This window comes from Drosophila novamexicana, unplaced genomic scaffold (assembly GCF_003285875.2).
Source record: "Drosophila novamexicana strain 15010-1031.04,08,12 unplaced genomic scaffold, DnovRS2.1 tig00000193-arrow-pilon, whole genome shotgun sequence".
NCBI lineage: Eukaryota > Metazoa > Arthropoda > Insecta > Diptera > Drosophilidae > Drosophila > Drosophila novamexicana.
In genome coordinates this window covers 10,603,251-10,623,635 of record NW_020824787.1, presented here as the reverse complement: position 1 = coordinate 10,623,635, position 20,385 = coordinate 10,603,251, and the positions used below count along the sequence as shown (strand labels likewise).

At 42.0% G+C, this 20,385-nt stretch overlaps 1 protein-coding gene and 1 long non-coding RNA gene across 5 annotated transcripts in view; one reads left to right on the top strand and one right to left on the bottom strand.

Moving 5' to 3' along the window:
- Positions 1-20: 20 nt before the first annotated feature.
- LOC115758855 lies at positions 21-16,673 on the top strand. The gene is made up of 5 exons (XR_004017467.1): positions 21-82; positions 14,010-14,133; positions 14,190-14,369; positions 14,426-14,617; positions 16,558-16,673. It is a non-coding gene; the product is annotated as an uncharacterized LOC115758855 (long non-coding RNA).
- LOC115758851 (protein sickie-like) overlaps positions 812-20,385 on the bottom strand; it is an 83,655-nt gene continuing 64,081 nt past the window's right edge. For all 4 annotated transcript variants that reach the window (XM_030699634.1, XM_030699637.1, XM_030699635.1 and 1 more), the window contains 4 exons: positions 3,182-5,109; positions 2,865-3,120; positions 2,319-2,798; positions 812-2,259 (listed from right to left, as the gene is read on the bottom strand). In XM_030699634.1, the coding sequence (XP_030555494.1) occupies positions 2,140-2,259; positions 2,319-2,798; positions 2,865-3,120; positions 3,182-5,109 (2,784 nt within the window). In that variant the 3' untranslated portion in view covers positions 812-2,139. The remainder of the gene's footprint in view (positions 2,260-2,318; positions 2,799-2,864; positions 3,121-3,181; positions 5,110-20,385) is intronic.

Sequence of the window (20,385 nt, the reverse complement as noted above, 5' to 3'; positions counted from 1 at the left end):
TTTATTTTTCCTTATTTTTACAGGACGCCCAATCGTTTTTTCCAGAGACTATATGAGGCAAAGAAATCAAGTGGGATATGGGGTATGTTGTGTTTTACAATATGACATAATTTGATATTTGATCACTTGCATTCGTCTTTTCTAAAATCGGTCAACATCGATTTTAAGTATATATTTTATGTACTTCTGACGGTGCTTTCACACCAAATTCCTGTAGCAGCAATATTATATAGTAGTCCGATGCTCAAAAGATTTTCCCAATTTGTGAGAAGTAGTGTAGAAAAGGTAATTGGTGATTTTGATCATGACTTCTGAAAGAATAGAAGTTCATAAAAGAACTCTATTCTATAGCAAACGTCCATATGGAAGGTTCATATATGAGATAGAATTCTGATTCGACACGACCGTTTTCTTTACAACTTGTAATAGGGTATAAAAAGTGAATCTTGAAAATCAATTATTATTTTGCAGCCCTTTAGTATGCTCTAAATTATTATTTTCCAAGCGTGTCTCAGCTGCGGGCGTTAGATGGCGCACTTTTTGAAAATTATTTGTCTTGAATTTCATTTATATTGCAGCCCTATAGTATGCTTCAAATGTTGTAGTGTCAAGTTTGTGCTGCTAAGCATTAGGTGATGCTCTTAGTCCCATAGGTGGCTCACATTTATTCAATTAATTTAACAACCCCATTTGTATACTTCTAATAATTCCGCTTGTTTCTGCTGCTGGCCATTAGATGGCGTCAGCCAATTAGGCTGTGTCCAAGTAACTCCCGTTTAAAAAGAAAAAACCATGATATTTTTATAATTTATTATTATATGTAATTTAATTTATTTGATTTTGATTTGATTTCACATCTCATAAATGTACACAGTTAAATTAGACAGAGACAGGACATATAATTGCAATATTGTATTTTATATATAAATATGTATTTTAGCTGTTAGTTTAGCTGCTGTTGTTGTTGTTGTTGTTGCTCTTCGTCTTCATCTATTTGGTTTAGACGTCATGCTTGTTAATTTTGCTATTTGTTATTTTGGGGGATTGGGGGGCTTTACGTATTTGATTTCTTGCATTTATGCTGCTGCTGTGGTTAAGCGCTGTATGGCATAATAAATTGTTTAAATAGTTATCGTTTTTATAAATATGCAATATGTTTGTAACAATATTTAATAATAATTATGCAAATAATTAAACTAAAGTGAAAGCTTTTTCCTTTAAATGTACATCTTGTAAATATTGGTAGTAGCAAAAACTTAGGGCTACATTTACAATAGGTTTTTCCGTTTTCTTTTTGTTTATCGATATTTTGTTTGGGTATAAAATGTTGATACCGTCGTAGAGTCTGTTACTTAAATGTAGTTAGGGTTGTTTTTGGTTTTCTATATACAAAAAGTGTGCTTTTTTTTTTGTTCTTTAGCAATTCTTTAACATTATATGTTGGGCTTTCTTTTCAATTTATTTTTGTCTTTGGCCTGCGCTGAGCTGACGCAAATGGTTACCAGATTTTATGAATATAGATGCATGGTATTATTATTTATGGCTTACTGATGTTGGCAATTTGCATTTTTAACAAGTGCGCTAAAAAGTGCAATTCTACATAGGAGACAACGGAAGAGTGAGAGAGAGAGAGTAAGAGAATGATAATACACTCAGAGAAATATCGTTTATAATTCTATTTTGAACGAGCTAAAACTCATACCGATCTGTTCTTTATAATTGCTGAATTTGCTTGATTTCAATATTGACGGTAAATATGCTTGATTTAAATAGCAACTATTTATAGTGCGAATTGGCAATTGAGTGATTAATGTGGTTGACTTTTGTATATTGGCGATTTGGATTTACAAACAATTAATGAATTTAAGTCTTGGCTGAATTATGCAAAGATTTCGAGTATTTAATTTACACATTTTCTCAGAGTGTAGGTTGATAGATTGTTGGTTTTGTGCAAATGGAAAACTCTTGAAACTGCTTTTGAACTCTTATGCGAAAGTAGTGCAAGAAATTTCCTTTGTGGGATGTGTGTGGGAGTGTGTGTGCGTGGTTGTGGGACAGTTTCCAAAGGCGCTCAGTTGCAACGCAAACAAAAAACAACTAATTTGGCATGTAAGAAGTTAAGATCGGGGAAGGGACAACCTACTCGGCGCCCGCCGAGCTGTCTGGTGTCACATTGGAGTCCAGGCTGGCACAGTCCGATTCCTGATCCTGTGTCTCCGAGTAGTTGGCTGCCTCCTGCAGACGCATCAGCATGTTTAGCTACAGAATTGGATGGAAATCAACACGTGTTTTTGAAAGAGTTTAGCCAAAATAGTTACCAAGGGATCCTGTTGCTCTCCATTGCTGAGGGCCACGCCCTCCAGGCCGACATCCTCGGCATTTATCTGACGCAGCGGCGGCACCGAGTCCGGCCCATAGGGCCAGGGATATGAGTTGCGTATGAAGGCCGAGGGATCGTTCCAGGCGCCACCGCGTCGCCCATAAAGCTGCACGCCCTCGCGCACCGCCTCGATCAGATAGGGCGACAGATGATAGTTCCAGATATCCGTGAACCACACCTGCGAATCCTTCAAATCCAGCGGGCAGGAGAGGAACAGGCGCGGTCCAATGGTCACATCACTGGAGCTGTGCACCTCGAGGAAGCGATTGATGTGCTGCCAAACGGACGGCAGCCAGGCGAGTACCGCGGCAAGCTCGGACTGCGCATGCTGCGTCTGCAGCTCCAATTGGAACAGGCGACGGCGTAAAAAGCGACCGAGGAATCCCTTGACTGGCTCCATGTGGTTGGCCGTGAGTACCTGTTAAGTTAGCGAATGGATAAGGTTCATCGACCAGACCTGGCTTTCAATAGATGGATAGCCTACCCAGCGGAAGTTGTGATGCAGCTGCAGATTGGTTGTGTTGCAGGTGGCCTGCGACATGGTGCCAATGATGCAGGGCAGCTTGGTGGCCGGCCCGGCGCTGAGCAGACACGAGAAGACATCCCCTAGTGCGGAGGCATGATGCAAATTGTCCAATATGATCACAGATGGCAGCTCCGAGACGCCATTCGCAATGGCTGCCTGCTCGGCAATGTGGCCCAGATATTGCCGCAGATCCTTGGAGGTCTTGTGATCCACGCTGCAAGCAAATAGGCAAACGGATTAGCAGAGGACTTGGCTAATGCTCTAAAGGAACTCACTTGAACGTGGCGATGGCCTCCGATGGATTACCACGGCCCGCGCGTGCCACCAAAAACTCGGCCAGGCGGCGCGCTAAATAGGATTTGCCCGTGCCGCTGGGGCCGCACAGGATCAAGCGTCGATGCTCCGTTAGCAAACTTATATATCGATGCACAATGCTGCGCGGAATGAGGCTATCGAAGGCCAGACTGCCGACACCCTGTAGGCATATATACAGGGTCTTCACATTGCCCACAATATAGCCGCAGGGCAGCAGCTCCGGGAAGCCCATTTCAGGGCCACGTTTCGCCTCGCCCAGATGATACGATGTAATCGAGTCTGTGTTGAGGCCCAAATTGGTGCCTGGATCAATGCGTGCCACATAATCCTTAAAGGACTTCCGCACAATATAGTCTAGATTCTGCCAGGTCGTTTTGCCCGATATGTAGGTGCAGGCAATGATAAACTCATTCGTACCAGATGCCTGACGCTCGCCCTGCTGCAGTTGCTGCCCCTGGCCCTGCTCCGCCTCGTGGCTGGCAATGATGGCGCCATTCGCATAGAAGTCATCCAGTTCGAGCAGCTCCTCGCAGTACTTGGCAAACGATTCGGGCTGGCCCAAGTAGCAGGCAATCGCTATCTTCTTGCCGTCGCACACATCAGGCAGCTCCTCGACGGTGCTGGCCATATGCACCGGGCTGCCCAGCTGTGCCGCCTCCAGCGCGGGTGGCGGTGGCGTCAGATCGATGTGTGTGTTCGGACTGAGCGGCGCTGCGCCGCACGCTGCACTGGGCGCTGGCGGCGGTGGTGGCTCCGGCGCAGGTGCCGGCGGCATGCAATCCTCCTCCAGCTCCTCGGTTAGACGTGGCGGTAGCTCCATGGGTGGCCGTGCATTGCCGTCGGCCAGTGAGTAGCGGCGCGAGGCATCCGAGCCGCCGGCGCCACCGCCCAGCGAGCCATTCGGGCTGATGGCCTGGCCCAGGCTAGCCTCGGATCCGGCAAGGGAGCGACTGGTGACCAGTTTCTGGAGACGTTCGTTATTCTGCTTGAGCGACATCATCTCGGCGCGCATCTTGTTCATCATGTCCTTGAGGCTCTCCAGCTGTGAAGCAGAGCTGAGCGCCTCCAAACGTATATCTGTAAGCACCAGATCCTTTTCTCGCAACTGCTTCTTCAGATCCTCGACCATATGCTGATCTTCCTGCTCAATAGCATCGATGGGCTTGGCATTGTCTATCAGCGTCACCGTCTTGGCCGGGCTGCTCTGCTTGCTGGACGCATTCGCCACGGGCAGCGGTGGTGCCGGCTGCGTGGCCAAGGCGGCCAAGCCCAGCGGCTCGCCGTGTCCGTGTCCATGTCCATGTCCATGTCCATGTCCATGTCCGTGTCCATTAGGCAGCGGCGTCTTGCTGGAGCTGTGCTCGTGCTGTTGCTGTTGCTGATGATGCTGTCCCACATGGCGACTTGTCTTCGAGATCTTGGCATTGCGCGAGAAGGCCTTGGTGAAACTGCTGCGCAGCCAGCCCTTTTTCTTGTTCGCCTTGTTCTTGTCCTGCGCCGCCGAGCAGCCCGAGCTGATGGAGTTCAGCGAGCACATCGAATCCGTGCTGTGTTGTCGCTGCATGGCCACACCCCCACCCACACCCAGGCCCAGGCCATTGCCGTTTGTATTGGCATTGGGATTTCCAGGTCGTGCATTGCCCACGGGCACTGGCGGCGGCTTCTGCTGCAGCATCAGCTCGTTCTGGCTCTGGCCCTGCGTCTGCACGCCCATGCTCTGCATGTGCGCGGTGGTCAGGCCCGCCTGGATGGACTGCTTGCGCAGCAGCTCAATTGTCTGCCGCATGTCTGTCAGCTCCCCATCCTTGCGCTCCGCCGTCGCCGTCAGCTGCTGCAGGCGATTGGTCATGTTGGTTAGCGATTGCTCGAACGCAGAAACCACATGGGCCTGCAAAAAAGAGAGTAGAAGGTTACATGGTGAAAAAATCTTCTTATTTATATAAAACAAACACATAATTTGGCTTAATACCAAGCTCGACTTGAAGAAATAAGTGTGAAAAGTTAAAGGTTTTCATGCTTTCATGAGTGATATGGGTCGGGTTTGAACCGTCGATTTCTCATTTGTCAAATCCTAAAGTGAAATGAAAAGAAAGGGAGACAGAAATGAACATCAGCTTTTTGCTAGTGAAGCGATTTTCAGTTCAATTTTGGCATTAATCTTAAAACGAAAAGTTCAAATTTGTGGTTTGAATATAATTCGGAAATTGGTTTCAAGCGAGTAAATATGTAGGGGGAGAGGGGGGGGGGGGGGGGGAGAGCATGGAGTACCTGCTGCATCAATAATTTATCATCACAATTGAGTGGCCCGTTCCCCGCCACGCCCCCTGTCAAGTACTATGCAACCCGCACGTCACAATCGTGCATGGCATTTTAAGCCCTGCTTGATATGCAAGTGGTTCCTCAACTGGTGTCTGGTGGCCTGGACAGAGATGACTCATGACTCATGACTCCTCATGCCTGAGCCTCTAAGCACAGCTTTAAAAACTTCTTTCAAAACTTGCCTCTCAGCACAGACTGTCCAGACACCTGCGCCATAAACAAGCATTAGAACCTGTGCCCAGTTCCAGGCAGCTCCTCAGTTGCCTGGCCGCAAGTTCATGGATGGATTTTTTATGATGCGACGTGACCGGCGCGCTCTCTATGGCTGTCGCTTGCGGATGGGTCATTGGGGGCGCTGGCGGCACGCATTTTGTCAGCGAGCTGCAGCATTTGTGAAGGCATTAATTCTCGCCTAGAGAAACATAGGGAATCTTAGAGCAGAGCAGGCGAATAACTGTTTCAAGTTAATGAGCGCTATTAAAGTGTAAAACAAGTACGAAGTTAGCAGTCGACTGCACAATACTCTCTCCTTCCCTTTTCGTCTCTCTGAATAATAGAGGAAGCGACTCTAAAACTGTAATCCCAAGTCAGTAAAGCATTTTATATTAAGGTTTGGAGTCTCCAGGTTATATAGCTTGGCAAAGATTGTGTTTATACGAGCAAATAGAAGGTCACTTTGACTTGTGACGAGCATTGCGCAAAGCCAAAATACTTGTTATATATGACTCAGCGCGGAAGTTATAATTGCACTTTGCTGTCCAGACGTGAGGGCATGCCAAGGGTAGGCAAAAGAAAAAGACCGGAAGCAGCAGCAGCAGCTAATGCTGAAGTGGCATCAATAGCCATCGAATGAATGGGCGAATTAGGTCTTGAGTTGGGAAAGTGAATGATGAAGTCAACTAATGCCAATGGGTTGCATCTGCAGTTGAACTTATTAAGTAACTGAGTTGGGGAACTAGTCGAATGCCCTTAATCATTATCTCAAATTGTCATTTGAACTTGGAAATATTATTTATGGAAATTACTTAAGTATCCCAAAGAATGCATAATTTACAGCAATTGAATTCCTCAGAAAGTTTTCTAGCAAGATTAAGTTGAAAGATTACCTAATAATTGACAGTATATTTTAATGTTCTTTCAAAATATAAATTTATTTTGTGGTTTGCTCCCAATAAGCTGTAAGGAATGCTCAAGTAATTTTGTAGCTTAAGTTTATCTACCTGTTAATTAACGTAACATTAACATTGGCGTGCGGTTAGTTAATAATACATGATGCATGGATGATATCATCGCACAGTTGTCTTTTGACAGTCGATAGTCGGCCACGCCCCGTTTTAATTAAATGGGAAGAATTTGAATTTTTGTCGTAAGCCAAGTAAAGCTGACTAAACGCTATCGCAGTTAGTTAGTTATTAGCCACAACCGACTCGTAACGCTCGTATCTCTGGTATCTCCCCTACCGTCTTACGTGCCTATGTTTCGTTTATTGATAAGCATCTAACACGTTTCACATTTTAATTTGCGTGCCGCTTATGCAAATTAAGTCAAGCCGACACGCTCAACAACAGCAACAACTGCGACAACAACTACAATTGGCGGCTTTTAAATGGAAAATAAGTTAAAAATAAAGCAAAACAAAATATTGGCCCCTTCTAGAGCTCAACTTGTTTACAGAGTTCAAGGACGGCGCTCAAATTGCTCGTTCAGCTGAGGCTGAGTTCATTTTTAAACGTTTTTTGTTTTTGCTTCTGTTTGTAACTATAAGCTCGCCCCAGCCCACGCCTAGCTTCAAAACAGACCTATCTTGATAAATTGTTTGATATCCGACTTTAATTGCTTTTGCACAAGCTTCGGCACGAATTGCCACTCAAAATTTCTATAAAACTCGATTGAAATGTTCGGGAGTTTTAGTCGCATTATAAGGTATATGTAAATATATATATCGGGCTCAGGGCAGTAGGTGCTTAGCTTTATCCAGTAAAGCACCTCATTTGCGGTCTCACGTGTTACGCATACGCACCGTAATCAATTTTTATGTTTCACCTGAATACGTGAGGCGGCTGCACAAATGTGGCACCACGAAATAATGTGAAAAGTTGGCAAGTTGGTTTTGTGGCATGTGGCAACTCCCTGAAAAGGGTTATCTAGGATCTTGGCTTTTGGGTGTTAGGAAAGGAGAACGTGGTTTTCTAATGTGGGGCTTAAGCGACTAAGCAAGGGCGAAAATAAAAAGGTTGTTTGGAGCACGTTCTGCAGAGCGTAAAATATAATTTAATTAGTCTGGCAACGTCAGCGCAGTCTAACGCCAAAATGCCTCGCATGCTAATTATGTTGATGATAATGTAAATGTAAGCTGAGTTTTGGAGCAGCGGGTAGCGCAGATTGCGAATAATATACAAGAATTTAAAGCCAAGACTTTTTTACTAACTGTCAAACTAAGTATTCAACTTTCTGGCAACTCTGAAAATATTTCATAGAAATTTCAAGCTGCAAAGTGGAAGACCAAATTGCTGAAACAAGAGAAACGAGTGCAATTGACATTGAAAAGCGACAAGCGGAAGGGCATAAAATGAACAGCAAACAACAGCAGCAGCAACATTTAGAACAACAACAACAGCTACAAGAGTGAACAACAATATATTTGCAACTGTTGCATGCTGCCCCCAACTCTTGAAGTTGCTCTCAAACTGTATGGCTTTGGCCAACTGTCTGCAATGTTGCTATTGCTGCTAATGTTGCAGCTGTAGTTGCAGTTGCTGGTGCTGTTGCTGCTGTTGTTATTGCTGTTGTTGTTGCTGTTGTTGTTGCTGCACTTCATTAGCACAGCGACGGCAACGGAGCGTAAAGAAACGCGTTACGCCTCGACGGGCAATGTTAGCGAAAAGGGAGAGGGTGAGTGAGAGAGAAAGGCAGAGACAACCAGACAGAGAGAGAGAGAGAGAGAGGGAGGGATAGAGCCAGCGAGTGAATGGCATATGGAAAGTCGGTTGTGTAGGGCTCCGTATGCTAAACAACTTTAGCAGCAACATCAGCAATAACAGCAGCAGCAACAGCAGCAACAAAAGTTACCAACTTTAATTCGACTGTCAGAGTTGCTCGCGCGTGAGATGTTGCCGTTGTTGTTACTATTGTTGCTGCTGCCTAATTTATTGCTTGCAATTTGCAGACAGCACAGCACAAAGTTCAAGTTCAATGGCAGCAACAACTAAAGCAGCAGCCGCAGAAGCAGCAGCAGCAGCAACAACAATAACTACTTGGCAACTTAAGTTTTTGGTCAGCAACTTTGCTGAACCAATTTTAACAAATTGCCATTGCTGATAGGCTGCGTATCAGCTTTAGATAACAGTCAACTATTGATAAGGCAGCGACCTTCGATTAGCTGCATAGTTAGTGTCTAGTTGCTTAAGTAGGTCGCCGGCAACAACGACAGCAACTGTTTCATGTTGCTGGCGTGCATAAATCATGGTGTTGTCGCTGCGGCAACGACAACCACTTGACAATTGCTGTTGCAGACATCGGGCGCACATGTGTTGCCTCTGGCAGCAACATGCCACGTAGGCGTGTGCACTTTGACCTTTTCAAATGATTTATGCCCCGGCAACAGCAGCAGCAGCAGCAGCAATTGCAACTGCATCTACACTTGACATTTGTTTGGCCGAGATGCTGCAAAGGAAGTGTAATAGTTGTCATTGCTTTGGGATTTATTATGCAGGTCGGTAGGGGAGCGTGGCATTGGAAATTTGCCAAGCATTGCCACAGTGAAAGTTTGACAGCCACTGGCAGGCATCAAGTGCGGGCGTTTGTCTAATTAATGATTAATGAAGGTCGCAGGTTCAAGCCAGCTGCCAATTTTAAACTTTTTTCTTCTGGTTTTTCAGCTGCTTCAAGTCGCAAAATGTGCAGAGGTCTAATCAATTTGACCCCGTGCCAAAGATAAAGACATCTTCCTAGTTAAAATGATTGATTTCTGTTGCTGGTTTTTCAGAGACGGCCTTAGTTAATGGAATGAATAGTTTTCTTTAAGTATGCAGCATAGGGTAGATAAGTGCCAGGCACTTAATCTATATATATAATTCATATATGTATATACATTTTTTATATCGCAATATATAATCGCAAGTGGCCACTGCATTAGATAAGATAAGATATTTGCGGGCATTAGTTCTGGTAATAACACTTTCCAATCTTATCGCCTTCACACTAATCGCCAGTGCTAGCAAAGAGTGTGCCGTATGTGAAAATCGGTTGAAACTCTTTTAATATAGATCTTAAGTTGAAATCAAATGGAATATTGTGCTTAAAAAGTTTCGGCAGACTTTTAATTAATATTTCTCAAAAGGTTTCACATATCTTTATTTCTGAATTTCTCATTGATTTCCTTTGCCATTTGCCGATCAGATTATTTTGCATTTTATTTGCCAACGCCTCAAAAACCGTTTGCCTTTGGCCAGGTTATCCTGAGCAACGCTCAAAGCTGATCACAACACAGTTGCCGCCACATAATAAACTGATTAACAAACTAATCCAATGCGATTGTTTACGACTGAGATGACTGTATCCAAAGCTGAACTCAGCCAGAGATGCGACATGCGCATCGTTTCCACTTGGACGAGCTACGACTGGGCAGCCAGAGCCGCGAGCAGCGGCAGAAATAGCAAATCATCATTAAGATCTTGTCAGAAAGAGAGAGGGAGAGGCAGAGGTAGGGAGAGGGGCAGCTGGCAGTTGGATTATGCTCGAAGTGAGAGAAACGGCACCACAGACACGCCGGACCCACACGGGACCACAGTCACAGGCACAGTCTTTGATCTTGAGCCGCCTCAGAGATCGAACTGTGGACAGAAGCTGGTGAAAGACAAAGATTGTAGTTTCCATTATTTGCACAAGACTTCTCTCTATAGCTGCAAAATTCTCAATTCTCGTTTCTCAGCGATTGCGCTTTGCAATTTCGCGGCATTGCACAAATTTGTGGCTTAGATAAATTTGGCATTTGGCTAATGGCCAGAACAACTACTTACGATACCCCCAAGTGTGCTTGAAATTGATCTGAGTTCGGTCACTTACCTGCAATGAAAAGAAAAAGAAAGAGATTGTCAATTTTAACTGCATTTTACAGAATATGTAGACATTAATTATAAATTACTCGCGGGATTCTAAGGATTGGTCTTGCACAACAGATTCGTTAACTGCCAGTTAAGAAGATAACAGGCAGCCCAAATAGATAATTCAAGAGAAGACTTTTTACGGGCTGCATCGATAAATATGTTATGCAAGCAAACGAAATATTTACAACATTTGTTCTGCAAAACTTGAAGTTTTCATTTTATTTCCAATTGAGTTTTGTACTCAAAGCAAATGTTTCTATTTCCTTCAATCGTAAAATTCTCGTTTTTGTGCATTTAGCTCTAATATCCCCTCCACTTGAAACGAAACCCATTTATAAGACCCTCCAGTCAGTAATTTACAATCGCTTAAGATCCTCAATTGAGTCCGTTTCCCCCAAAGACAACAACTTGAGCATTTCCACTTGTAAATCTCCTACTTACAGCCTAGTTCCCCTTTCCATCCTCCCCCTTCCCATTCCCCGCCCCCTGTGGAATGAGTTGTCGTTTTTCTTAAAGAACGACACGATCAATGTCCATTGAAGTGTGCATTGTTCTGTTTTTTTTTTTTTTTTTGATTGCTTTATTGATTATTCGATTTCAAGACCGGAAGCCACAAAAGACACACGTTCAGGATTACAACAAAAAGTAATCCATATGCGATTGTGTGTGTGTTAAAAATAAAACTCATGGAGAAGCAGAAACCTCAGACATCACATTTCAGACATCAGACCTCAGACCTCAGACCTCAGACCTTAGTCCAGCAACCAGTTTTTAATGCTTTGATTTTTATACCCTTATGGAGAGTATTCTAATTTTCTGACGAAACGTGCTAAGCACTTCAAAGAGTACTGATGTATTTGCATTTAGTACATATGTGTAACAGATCTATATCTATATCACATACATTTATCATACAAGAAAAACTTGTAGTTTATAAGATGTTATCTTAAACAAGTATATATAAGCAAAATCTTATTAATATCGGATTACAGTATCATATAGCTCTACATGAATAATCAATCCAAAAAAAAAAAACAGTTTTTGTTAAGGTATCTGTCAAAACTCAACATTACCTCACTTCTGCTAACAAATCTGCAAAATGGTATCAAAATGGTCTACTATAGCATATAGAGCCTATAGAAATAGTCTCTTAAGAATCTAGTGTTTGTTCAAAGGTTTAAGCTTCGGTATTTAATCTTGTCGAGTGTATTCAATCTTCGGCGTGCTGCTCTCAATATTTACAAATTTCGATTCGACAAGGCAGAGTAAAAACTTTATTCGTCTTTTTATCGGAAGGGCAGTCGCAGGTCTTCAGTTTCATCTTCAGCGTTCTGTTTGTCCATTGTTTTTTGTTGTTTGTTTTGATTCTGGTTTTGTTGTCGAGTTTGTTTGAGTTTGCTTTCGCTGCCAGCGCTGATTTCCTTGGGGAGACTGTCAAACAGACGCGCTCGTCCTGCGACCTGTGGACCCTCTGAACAGCTTCATCAGCCTCGAAGTCTTTGTCTTTGTCCTTTTTCTCTCTATTAAAAGTGCACACCGAAACGAGTTTCAGCTGCACTGCAAACAGGTTTCCTCCTCTGCTGGGTTTCGGTTTATTTATTTACGTTTTTTGTTGTTTTTTTATTTTTCGGCTTAGACACCTGTGACTCTTTGTGAACCGAGGCCTGGCCTGGCTTGTTCGAATAAATATTTATGAATTAAGCAGATACAAATTGCATTTGTCATAAATTAAAGGCTGCCACTGCAGCCAAGAATTTAGAAACCATGTTAAAAAAACCCAAATACCACAAGCAAAGAAAGACACCAAATAACTGCGCATAGATCAGGTGTTGCTGTCATGTTGCCTTTGACAAAAAACAAGCCGCCAAAAGTCAAGAGAGAGCCAGCCAGGCAGTAAGTCATTCAGTAAGTCAGTCAGTCAGTCAGTTAGTCATTGAGTGAGCGCTCAGCGGGCTGCCTTGTGGCAATTATAACGAGTATCTATGAGATACAAATGATGCATATAAGTATATATATACATATATGTATGTTGCATGTGCAGACAGGCCGTCGGTCGGTCGGGCAGCCGCCTGCCTGTCACTATACACGATCGCCACATCTCGTTTATCAGAAATTGTTTTTAATAAGCGATGCCAAAAGATAAAAACTAACGAGTTACTTAAGCACAGTCGAGCTCTGCAGCAACCCATTCATTGGCTTGCCAATTTGTTGGCATTTGTCGGCGTTGTTTACAGTTTTTTTATATTTTGTTTATTAATTATGCATGAGACGGGCTACAGTCGGGCTACTGCTAAAAAACTAGAGCAGCAACCTTGCATTAGAACCAGCGAAAAAGAAGAACTGGGAATATACTAAAAGAGTGCTCAAGTTGACAGATTTACGCGATTGAAATAAATTTTTGCTATATGGCTCTAATTGCGAGTTTAAGGTGAACGTGTTAATTATTTTAAATTGTTATAAAAGGCAACTGCGTTTGTATAGTTGATTGTATTTAAACAAAAAACTATTGCAACTGAGAGTAAGAGCAAGTGTCTGACTTATTCGCATACATCTTCTCTTATTTTGTTTATTATCTTACATATGCCTATTTCTGTTAACTTACAATGACTACAAGGTATACCGATTCGTTTTGATTCATTTGCAAAATTTGACATTCAATAAACTTGATAAATTGACAGCCCAGTTTTTACCTATGTAAAGCAATTAATAGACCCATATTGCGATTGATTGATCAATCAAAATCACATCAATCAGCTTTTGATGATGGCATTCTCTTTGGCTATTGCTAAATATGTTAATTTCGTATCAATTAAAGGCAATCAGCATTTGACATTCAACTTGATCTAATTGAACCGGTGAACTGCTGTAGTCAGCCATCAGTGGGGCACAGTGCTGCTCAAACTGTAATTATGATCGTGCCACTCGTGTGAAACACGCCCGCCAACAATCTGGCCAAGCTATCAAACTACCAATTTCACTTTTCATTTAAAGCCTCGCCGCTTCTCGTCTCGAGTTACCAACTTAAATTGGCAGCTGTTGAGCTCCTCGGCGCCTCGGCTGCTCATAAATAAACATGAAAAACGCTTTAAAACTCGCTGCCGTTTGCTAAGCCAAAAAAAAAAAAAAATATCTATAAAAACCCGATTAAAAAAAGCGCCAAATCGGAAAAAATAAATATATTAAATGTACTCGACAAGCGGCTTATCTGGCAACTTTATTTGCTTTGAAAGTTGACATTGATTGGACCCGCAATTGCCGCATTTGTGCATGGACTTGTATGCCAAAAAAAGATACCTCTTGTGATTGTTTACAACTTTGACTTCACACATGTTTCTATATATAACTGACTACTCTGCCATTGTAGGACTGCTGCGAAGATATCATGGACGCCCAAGAAATATTTCATTCTATATGCGAAGAGCGACGAATCCCCTCTGAATGGCATTGACTACAATAGCGCTACATCAGACCGTTCGCTCTGTTACCAGGTAAGAGCATAAATTAAAGGTCTTTCAGTTCATATTACGGTATCCAACCATTTCAGTTAACTTGGGCGTGGATGGGGTTGGAGCTCTAACTGCGGATGTATTGCATAGCCTGCCTGCGCTTCCTCGTCCGGTTGTTCAATGGACTCGCTGACAATAGCCAACTCCCAATCACGATGAGGCCACGGGCTCTGAACTGCTTCAAAAGCACCTTATCAGCTTGTTCGCTGTTTTACCAGGTAAGAGCATAAGTTGAATGTCTTTTAGTTCATTTTACATTATACTTCTATTTCAGACGAATTCTGGAGAACAAGATTGCAACTTGGCGAGATAGATTTGGAGTTCTAAATGCACATGTATTGTACTCCGCTGACAATGGCCAGCTCCCGGCGTAGATGAGGTCACGGGATCGCAGCTACCTTGATTATCATTTGCCAAAAACTCGACTGCTGCCACGCCCTCAAAATTAGCTAGTGCGCGCAGCTAAGTATGTCATATCGTAGTCTCCCTATTACTCCCTTTGCTTGAATTTCAAAACGAGTAGTAGAACATTTTGTAGTTTAAGCAAGGTTCTATTACTATCCTACCGCATTTGTAAGGATATGGTCAAGCTATGGCTAATTTTGTAAAATTAAATTGATCACAAATAGTACATAGCTTAGCCAATCAATGACTATTCTAATGTCCTTTGGCCAACATATAGTCCTTACCCAATTGAAAATGCTTAATCAACATGATAAAGGTCTTCACGATACTCACGAGTCTTCGGTAAATCAACTTGCATAGAAGCTGTCCTTGTGTCAGGGATTTCAAAATTTCATCCTGTTTTCCATAGGCTCGCAAATAAAATTTGTGTAACCCTTAGATGCTTTAATGCAGATCGATGCAGTTACTCCTAACAATCCCGTTACATCAAGCCTTTTCAAAATCCATAAGGATATGACGGAGCTATGCTTATTTTTAAAAAAGGACATTAATCTCTAAATCGGCCACAATTTTGCCATTTAAAGGACTATCGTGATTTCTTTTGGCGAATCCAGATTCCTCATCCGTGCATTTAAATATCAGTTTCGAAATACTAGAAAGTCCTTCGAATAGCCAAGAAAAAAGGACATTTGTCTATAATATGATATATTTCAGCCCAGTCCTTGCGAATCCTGAAAAGTGGTATGTCAAACAACTTATGTGGACTAGGGCTATCAACTAGCCAAAGGACATCAAAATCGTCCTTGTTGTTTTCAAGATATCAAGGATTTTGTTTTCAGTCTACTTTCTAGCGCATCGCCACAAATTTTATCAAGTCCATGATTCTTAGACAAGCCTATAATATTTAAATGCAGATCGATGCAGTTGGTCCCAACGATCCAAACGCACCATGTCCTTTAAAAATCTGAAGGAATATGGTCGAGTTATAGCTATTTTTCTAAAAAGGATACTATTACAAAACTGGCTGTATTTTGGCCATTTCAAGGACTTCCGACATGTCCTTTGACCATCAGAATGTCCTTGTTTTGCCGATTGAGAATATATAATTAAAAGGACGTAGGTCCTTTAATCACCAAGATATAAGGACATATATTTTGTATTTTAAAATTGCTATATCTCAGCCGAATCCTTGCGGGTCCTGACAGATCCTGTGTTAAACAAACCGTATGGACTAGGACTACAAACTGGCCAAAGGACATGCAAATCGTCCTCGTGGTTTCCGATATACGGCCACTTTTCTAAAAAGGACATTCTTTTTATGGCCATATCCTGGCCAAATCCTGAAGGATATCCGAACGATATACTTTTTTGAACTCGTGGGAAGCAATACTATCGATTGGCATTCAAGGATTTCCAGGATTCGACAAAAAATTTCACTAAAATTTTTTACAGGGGTTTAGTCAGAAAATGGCCAAAAATTGAAAAAATGGGGACTAACTTCGCCATTTGAAGGACTATCGGGATGTCCTTTGGACAGTATATAGTCCTCATCATCCCATTTACGAATATGCAACCCAAAGGACGAAAGTCCTTCAGACAAAAATGTTTTAAGGACAAATTTTTTAACCTAAAATAGCTTATAACTCGGCCATATCCTGGCGTATCCTGGCGAGTCCTGTGTCAAAAAAATTGTATTGACTAGGACTACCATCTGGCCAAAGGACATCAGGATTGTCCTTGTAGTTTCAGAGATATCGCGATTTTACTGTAATTGTATGAATTCGGGCAATTTTCCTTGCGGCCTGCGACTGAAAATTTACCAAGTCCAGGATTCTTAGATGACCCCATAATGTTTTAATGCAGTTCGATGCAGTATGTCTCCACGATCCTAACGCACCGTGTCCTTTGAAAATCTGCAAGGATATGGCCGAGTTATGGCTATTTATATCCTCTAAATGACCTTATGACATTTTTAATGCAAATGTGTTTTTTTCTTTTCAGATTGAAGGATTCAAGGACTTTCATCAATTCTAAGGATTTTTACGAATCCAACAAGGCTACTCCTACAAGGATCGGGCTTATATTAAGCTAGATATAGTAATTTTAACTTAAATTCGAAAATACATGTAAAAACAACAAATTTGTTAATTTAAACAATAATAAATAATTAATTTATAATTATTTAACAAATTCCTGTTTTTATTTACTTCCACGATTGCAAAAAATTCAAAAATCAACGGTCGTTAAAAATCTGTCCTTGGTTGCCGAGATTTTACTAAAATTCAGCCGAAATACCAGGCGAACATAATTGACCAGAAGGTCGCCATAAAATTTCAGCGGTTTAAAATTTTCATTGCATACCCGAAGGGGCGCGCTCGTCGCCGGCTGGGTCGCCAGATTTTTACTAAAATTTGACTGAAATACCAGGCGAACATAAATGCCCAGCAGGTAGACGAAAATCTTCGAATAAAAAATTTCATTGCATACCCGCACGGGGCGGAAATGTAACTCATTTAAAATGAGTTATGTTAAGTAACAGATCATGTTAAATGAGTGCTGTAAGGACGGGTATTTAGCAGAAGCTGCAGATGCAGCAATGTACAGGGGCTGCTGAAAGAAATAGCATACGTGTTTTTGGACCATTTTGGTGCAAATTTTGCAGGGATCTGCGTTTTTAGGTTCCCAAGGACTATATCAATGGTATGGCATAACCAAGGATATGATAGTCAACTAAGAACCATTAAGGGGCATGGCTGTTTCTGGGGGCGGCTAAAAGAAAAATCATACACATTTCTTTAGGTTCACCAGGACTATATCTATGGTATGGTATGACCAAGGATATAAATGTCAACTGGGAGCCAACGAGCGGGAGTGGCTGCTGGGAAAGGAAGAGGGGGGGGGGGGGGGGGGGGGGGTGCATGCAGTATTCGTATTTCTCTGAAAAATACAAAATCCGCCATAAATACAGCGTAGTGCAATCTCCAAATGTTAGGAGAGCATAATCCGCAGTTGGTATTTGTCTTCCCTTTAATTCGACTCAGAATAAATGTGCAAAGGCAGCTCCCAATAGAGTACAATGGAATGATCTTGCCATCTCGCTTTGCCTGTTTCATATGTATATATGTATGAGCAGCTCAGCGAATTAACTGTAACTCTCCTTTCGTTCTGATATTTATGCACATTCGCTAATCTGTTTCGCTCGCTTGCATTGACGTGGTTGTTGTTGCAATAAAAATAACAAGCGAAAAGCTCCGAAATAGTGATGCTTGGCTGAAAGTGAAGATTTGGCTGAAAATATGAAATCGGCCATGACTTAGCCATTTAATTCGAATTAATGGTATTAGCTCGGGTAAATAAAGTCCGATATTGGAAAGATATATATTTCTGGAGTCGTAAGAGTTTATAGAACTGATTGATAACCAACAATTTTGATTTCAGAAGTGACTCACTTTTGCCTTATTTTAGAAGTGCAATTTTTTGGTGGCAATCAAAGGTCGTGATAAGCAAATTCCAGGATCGGTATTTAATTATAACATAATAAGCTTTTCTATAGCTGTATTTTTTGACTGTGACATTATATTTATAAAAATATACCTTGGCTTTAATTATGACGTTGGCAGCCAACTCCAGATGTTAGAGTAGACTAAAGTGCCATCTCTATTTACCAGGCGAACATAATCGCCAGCTGTTGATTGCTTCGATCTGCAAATGCAAATGCCTTTTACTTTGACTAGGAAAGCGTGCACTCGCAGATAAGGCGTAAAGCTGAACGACGCGTGCAGCACGATAGAATGCTATCTCTTTCACGCTGCTAGCTATTTGCTTGCCTGCGTTAAGTATGTACAAAAGTGCGCAATGCCCGCTTGGTGGACAAAACTGTAATTCTCCCTTTGTTATGGTTCTTATGCACATCTCTCAATCTATTTCGCTCGGTTGTTGTTATTGTAATAAAATGAGTAGAAAAGAGTTGTCCGCTAGGGACGGCAAATTTACGTGAGCTTTAATAATACTCTGTCATAAGTCTAGCCTTTTGTCTAGGGCGCAATCTAACTTATTTGTGCAGTGCTTAAAATAATGTTGGCTGCCTCTTGTCAACTTTGGTCATTTATAAGAAACGGGATATTTAATTGCAATCGACGGACCTGATCCAGGGACGTCGAATAAGGGTAATTTATCTAGAAGCAGCCTTATGCCTTTCTATAAATATGTAATTAAATAGTAGTGTATTTTATGTATTTTTATAAAATTGATCAATAAACTATAAATTCGTACTTTCATTTAAACAAAATCAAAACATTCTTGCAGCAACTTTGAACTAAGGCTTTAATCATGACGATGGCAGGCGCCGACACGCGTCCGAGTTAATGTAAAGGCCATCTCTATATACCAGGCGCACATAAAGCGAAGGCTGTTCTTTGCTTTGATCTGCAAAAGTCTTCACTTTGACTAAGAAAGCGTGTGCACACGGAGAGCGTGAACTTGAGAGAGCTGTTTGCTTTGCCGCTCTGAGCACATGTGAATGGATACACACATGCACAAAGCAGCATTAAGTGTCGTTGAGTCGAAGACAACGACTCAATGCATACATACATACATGTATGCATGTATGTGCTATAGCGCTTTGCTGAAAAACTGTAATTACACCCTGCACGCATTCAAAATGTGTAAGACAGGGTATAATGATTTTGAGGAATTTTACGAAAACTGTTCAAATTCGCAAATGTATTAAGTTTACATATTCGAGGTATTCTATTATAAAAATGCATTATTATACTATTGAAACTCTTTAATAAAACTAAGGAATACGCATTTTATATTGAAACGGCAGACCTTATAGACGTACAAGTAACAAAGGGTATTTGTATTCTTTAGAGACTTTGGATTGTTTGAATGGCTGTCTCATTGATACTTTTGTTGAGCTTAAGCACTCTGTGTTTTTAATTTTTTAGAGCTTTTAAATACCTGTGTTGCCCATCTGATACTTTTGCTTAGCTCAAACTTAACTCTTTTCCTGCAGAGCTGAAGGGAGAGCGGGGAAGTTGCCAGCTGTGGTCCGGGCCAAGAGCAAAGCTGATTTCTTCGTGGACAACATATCAATTGCGTGTTGTTCTGCGAATGAGGTCGTCGGTTTTGGACATGGCCAACAGATGTTGTTGGCCTGTCTGCACAGACGTACATAGGTGAGCTGGCAGCGTATGATGAAGGATTAAAATCAGGCAGCAACCAGTGCTGCCCAAACTGTAATCTGCAATACGTGCCCAAGACGTTGGCTCATTTATTTAATATGCTGAACTGCCCGCGCCCAAAGGCACGACGCGCTCAGCGGACGAGGCTCATGCAAGTTTTATTAAATCAATCAGTGGGCAAACGCGTCTAACGGCAACTGACAACTGGACGCGTGGACAGCCGGACAGTTGGCCAGCCGGACAGTTGGACAGGTGAAAAAGTGGACGTTGGCCACTCGCATAGCTTTGCCTTATGCGCCGGCTTGCATTTGTAATGCCAAAGCCGGATGGGGTATGCCGCCTGCTGCAAGACAAGGAACAAGGAACATGCCACTTGGCATAACTGTTGGCCAAATGCTGCTGCATTTCTCTGGCTGCATCCAAGCTTGGCCCGGCAGCTGCAGTATCGATAGCCAGCACATAGCTGACATTGTTTCCATAAAAGTTGGATACAACAATGCGAATTTTATATGTATTATAGTCTATAATTATAGACTTAATCATGCGGATTTTACCTATTTTTTTTTAAACGAATTCATCGCTATTTAGAAACTGATCGATATTTATCGATATTTTGGACTGAAAACTTGTTTACATACAGCAA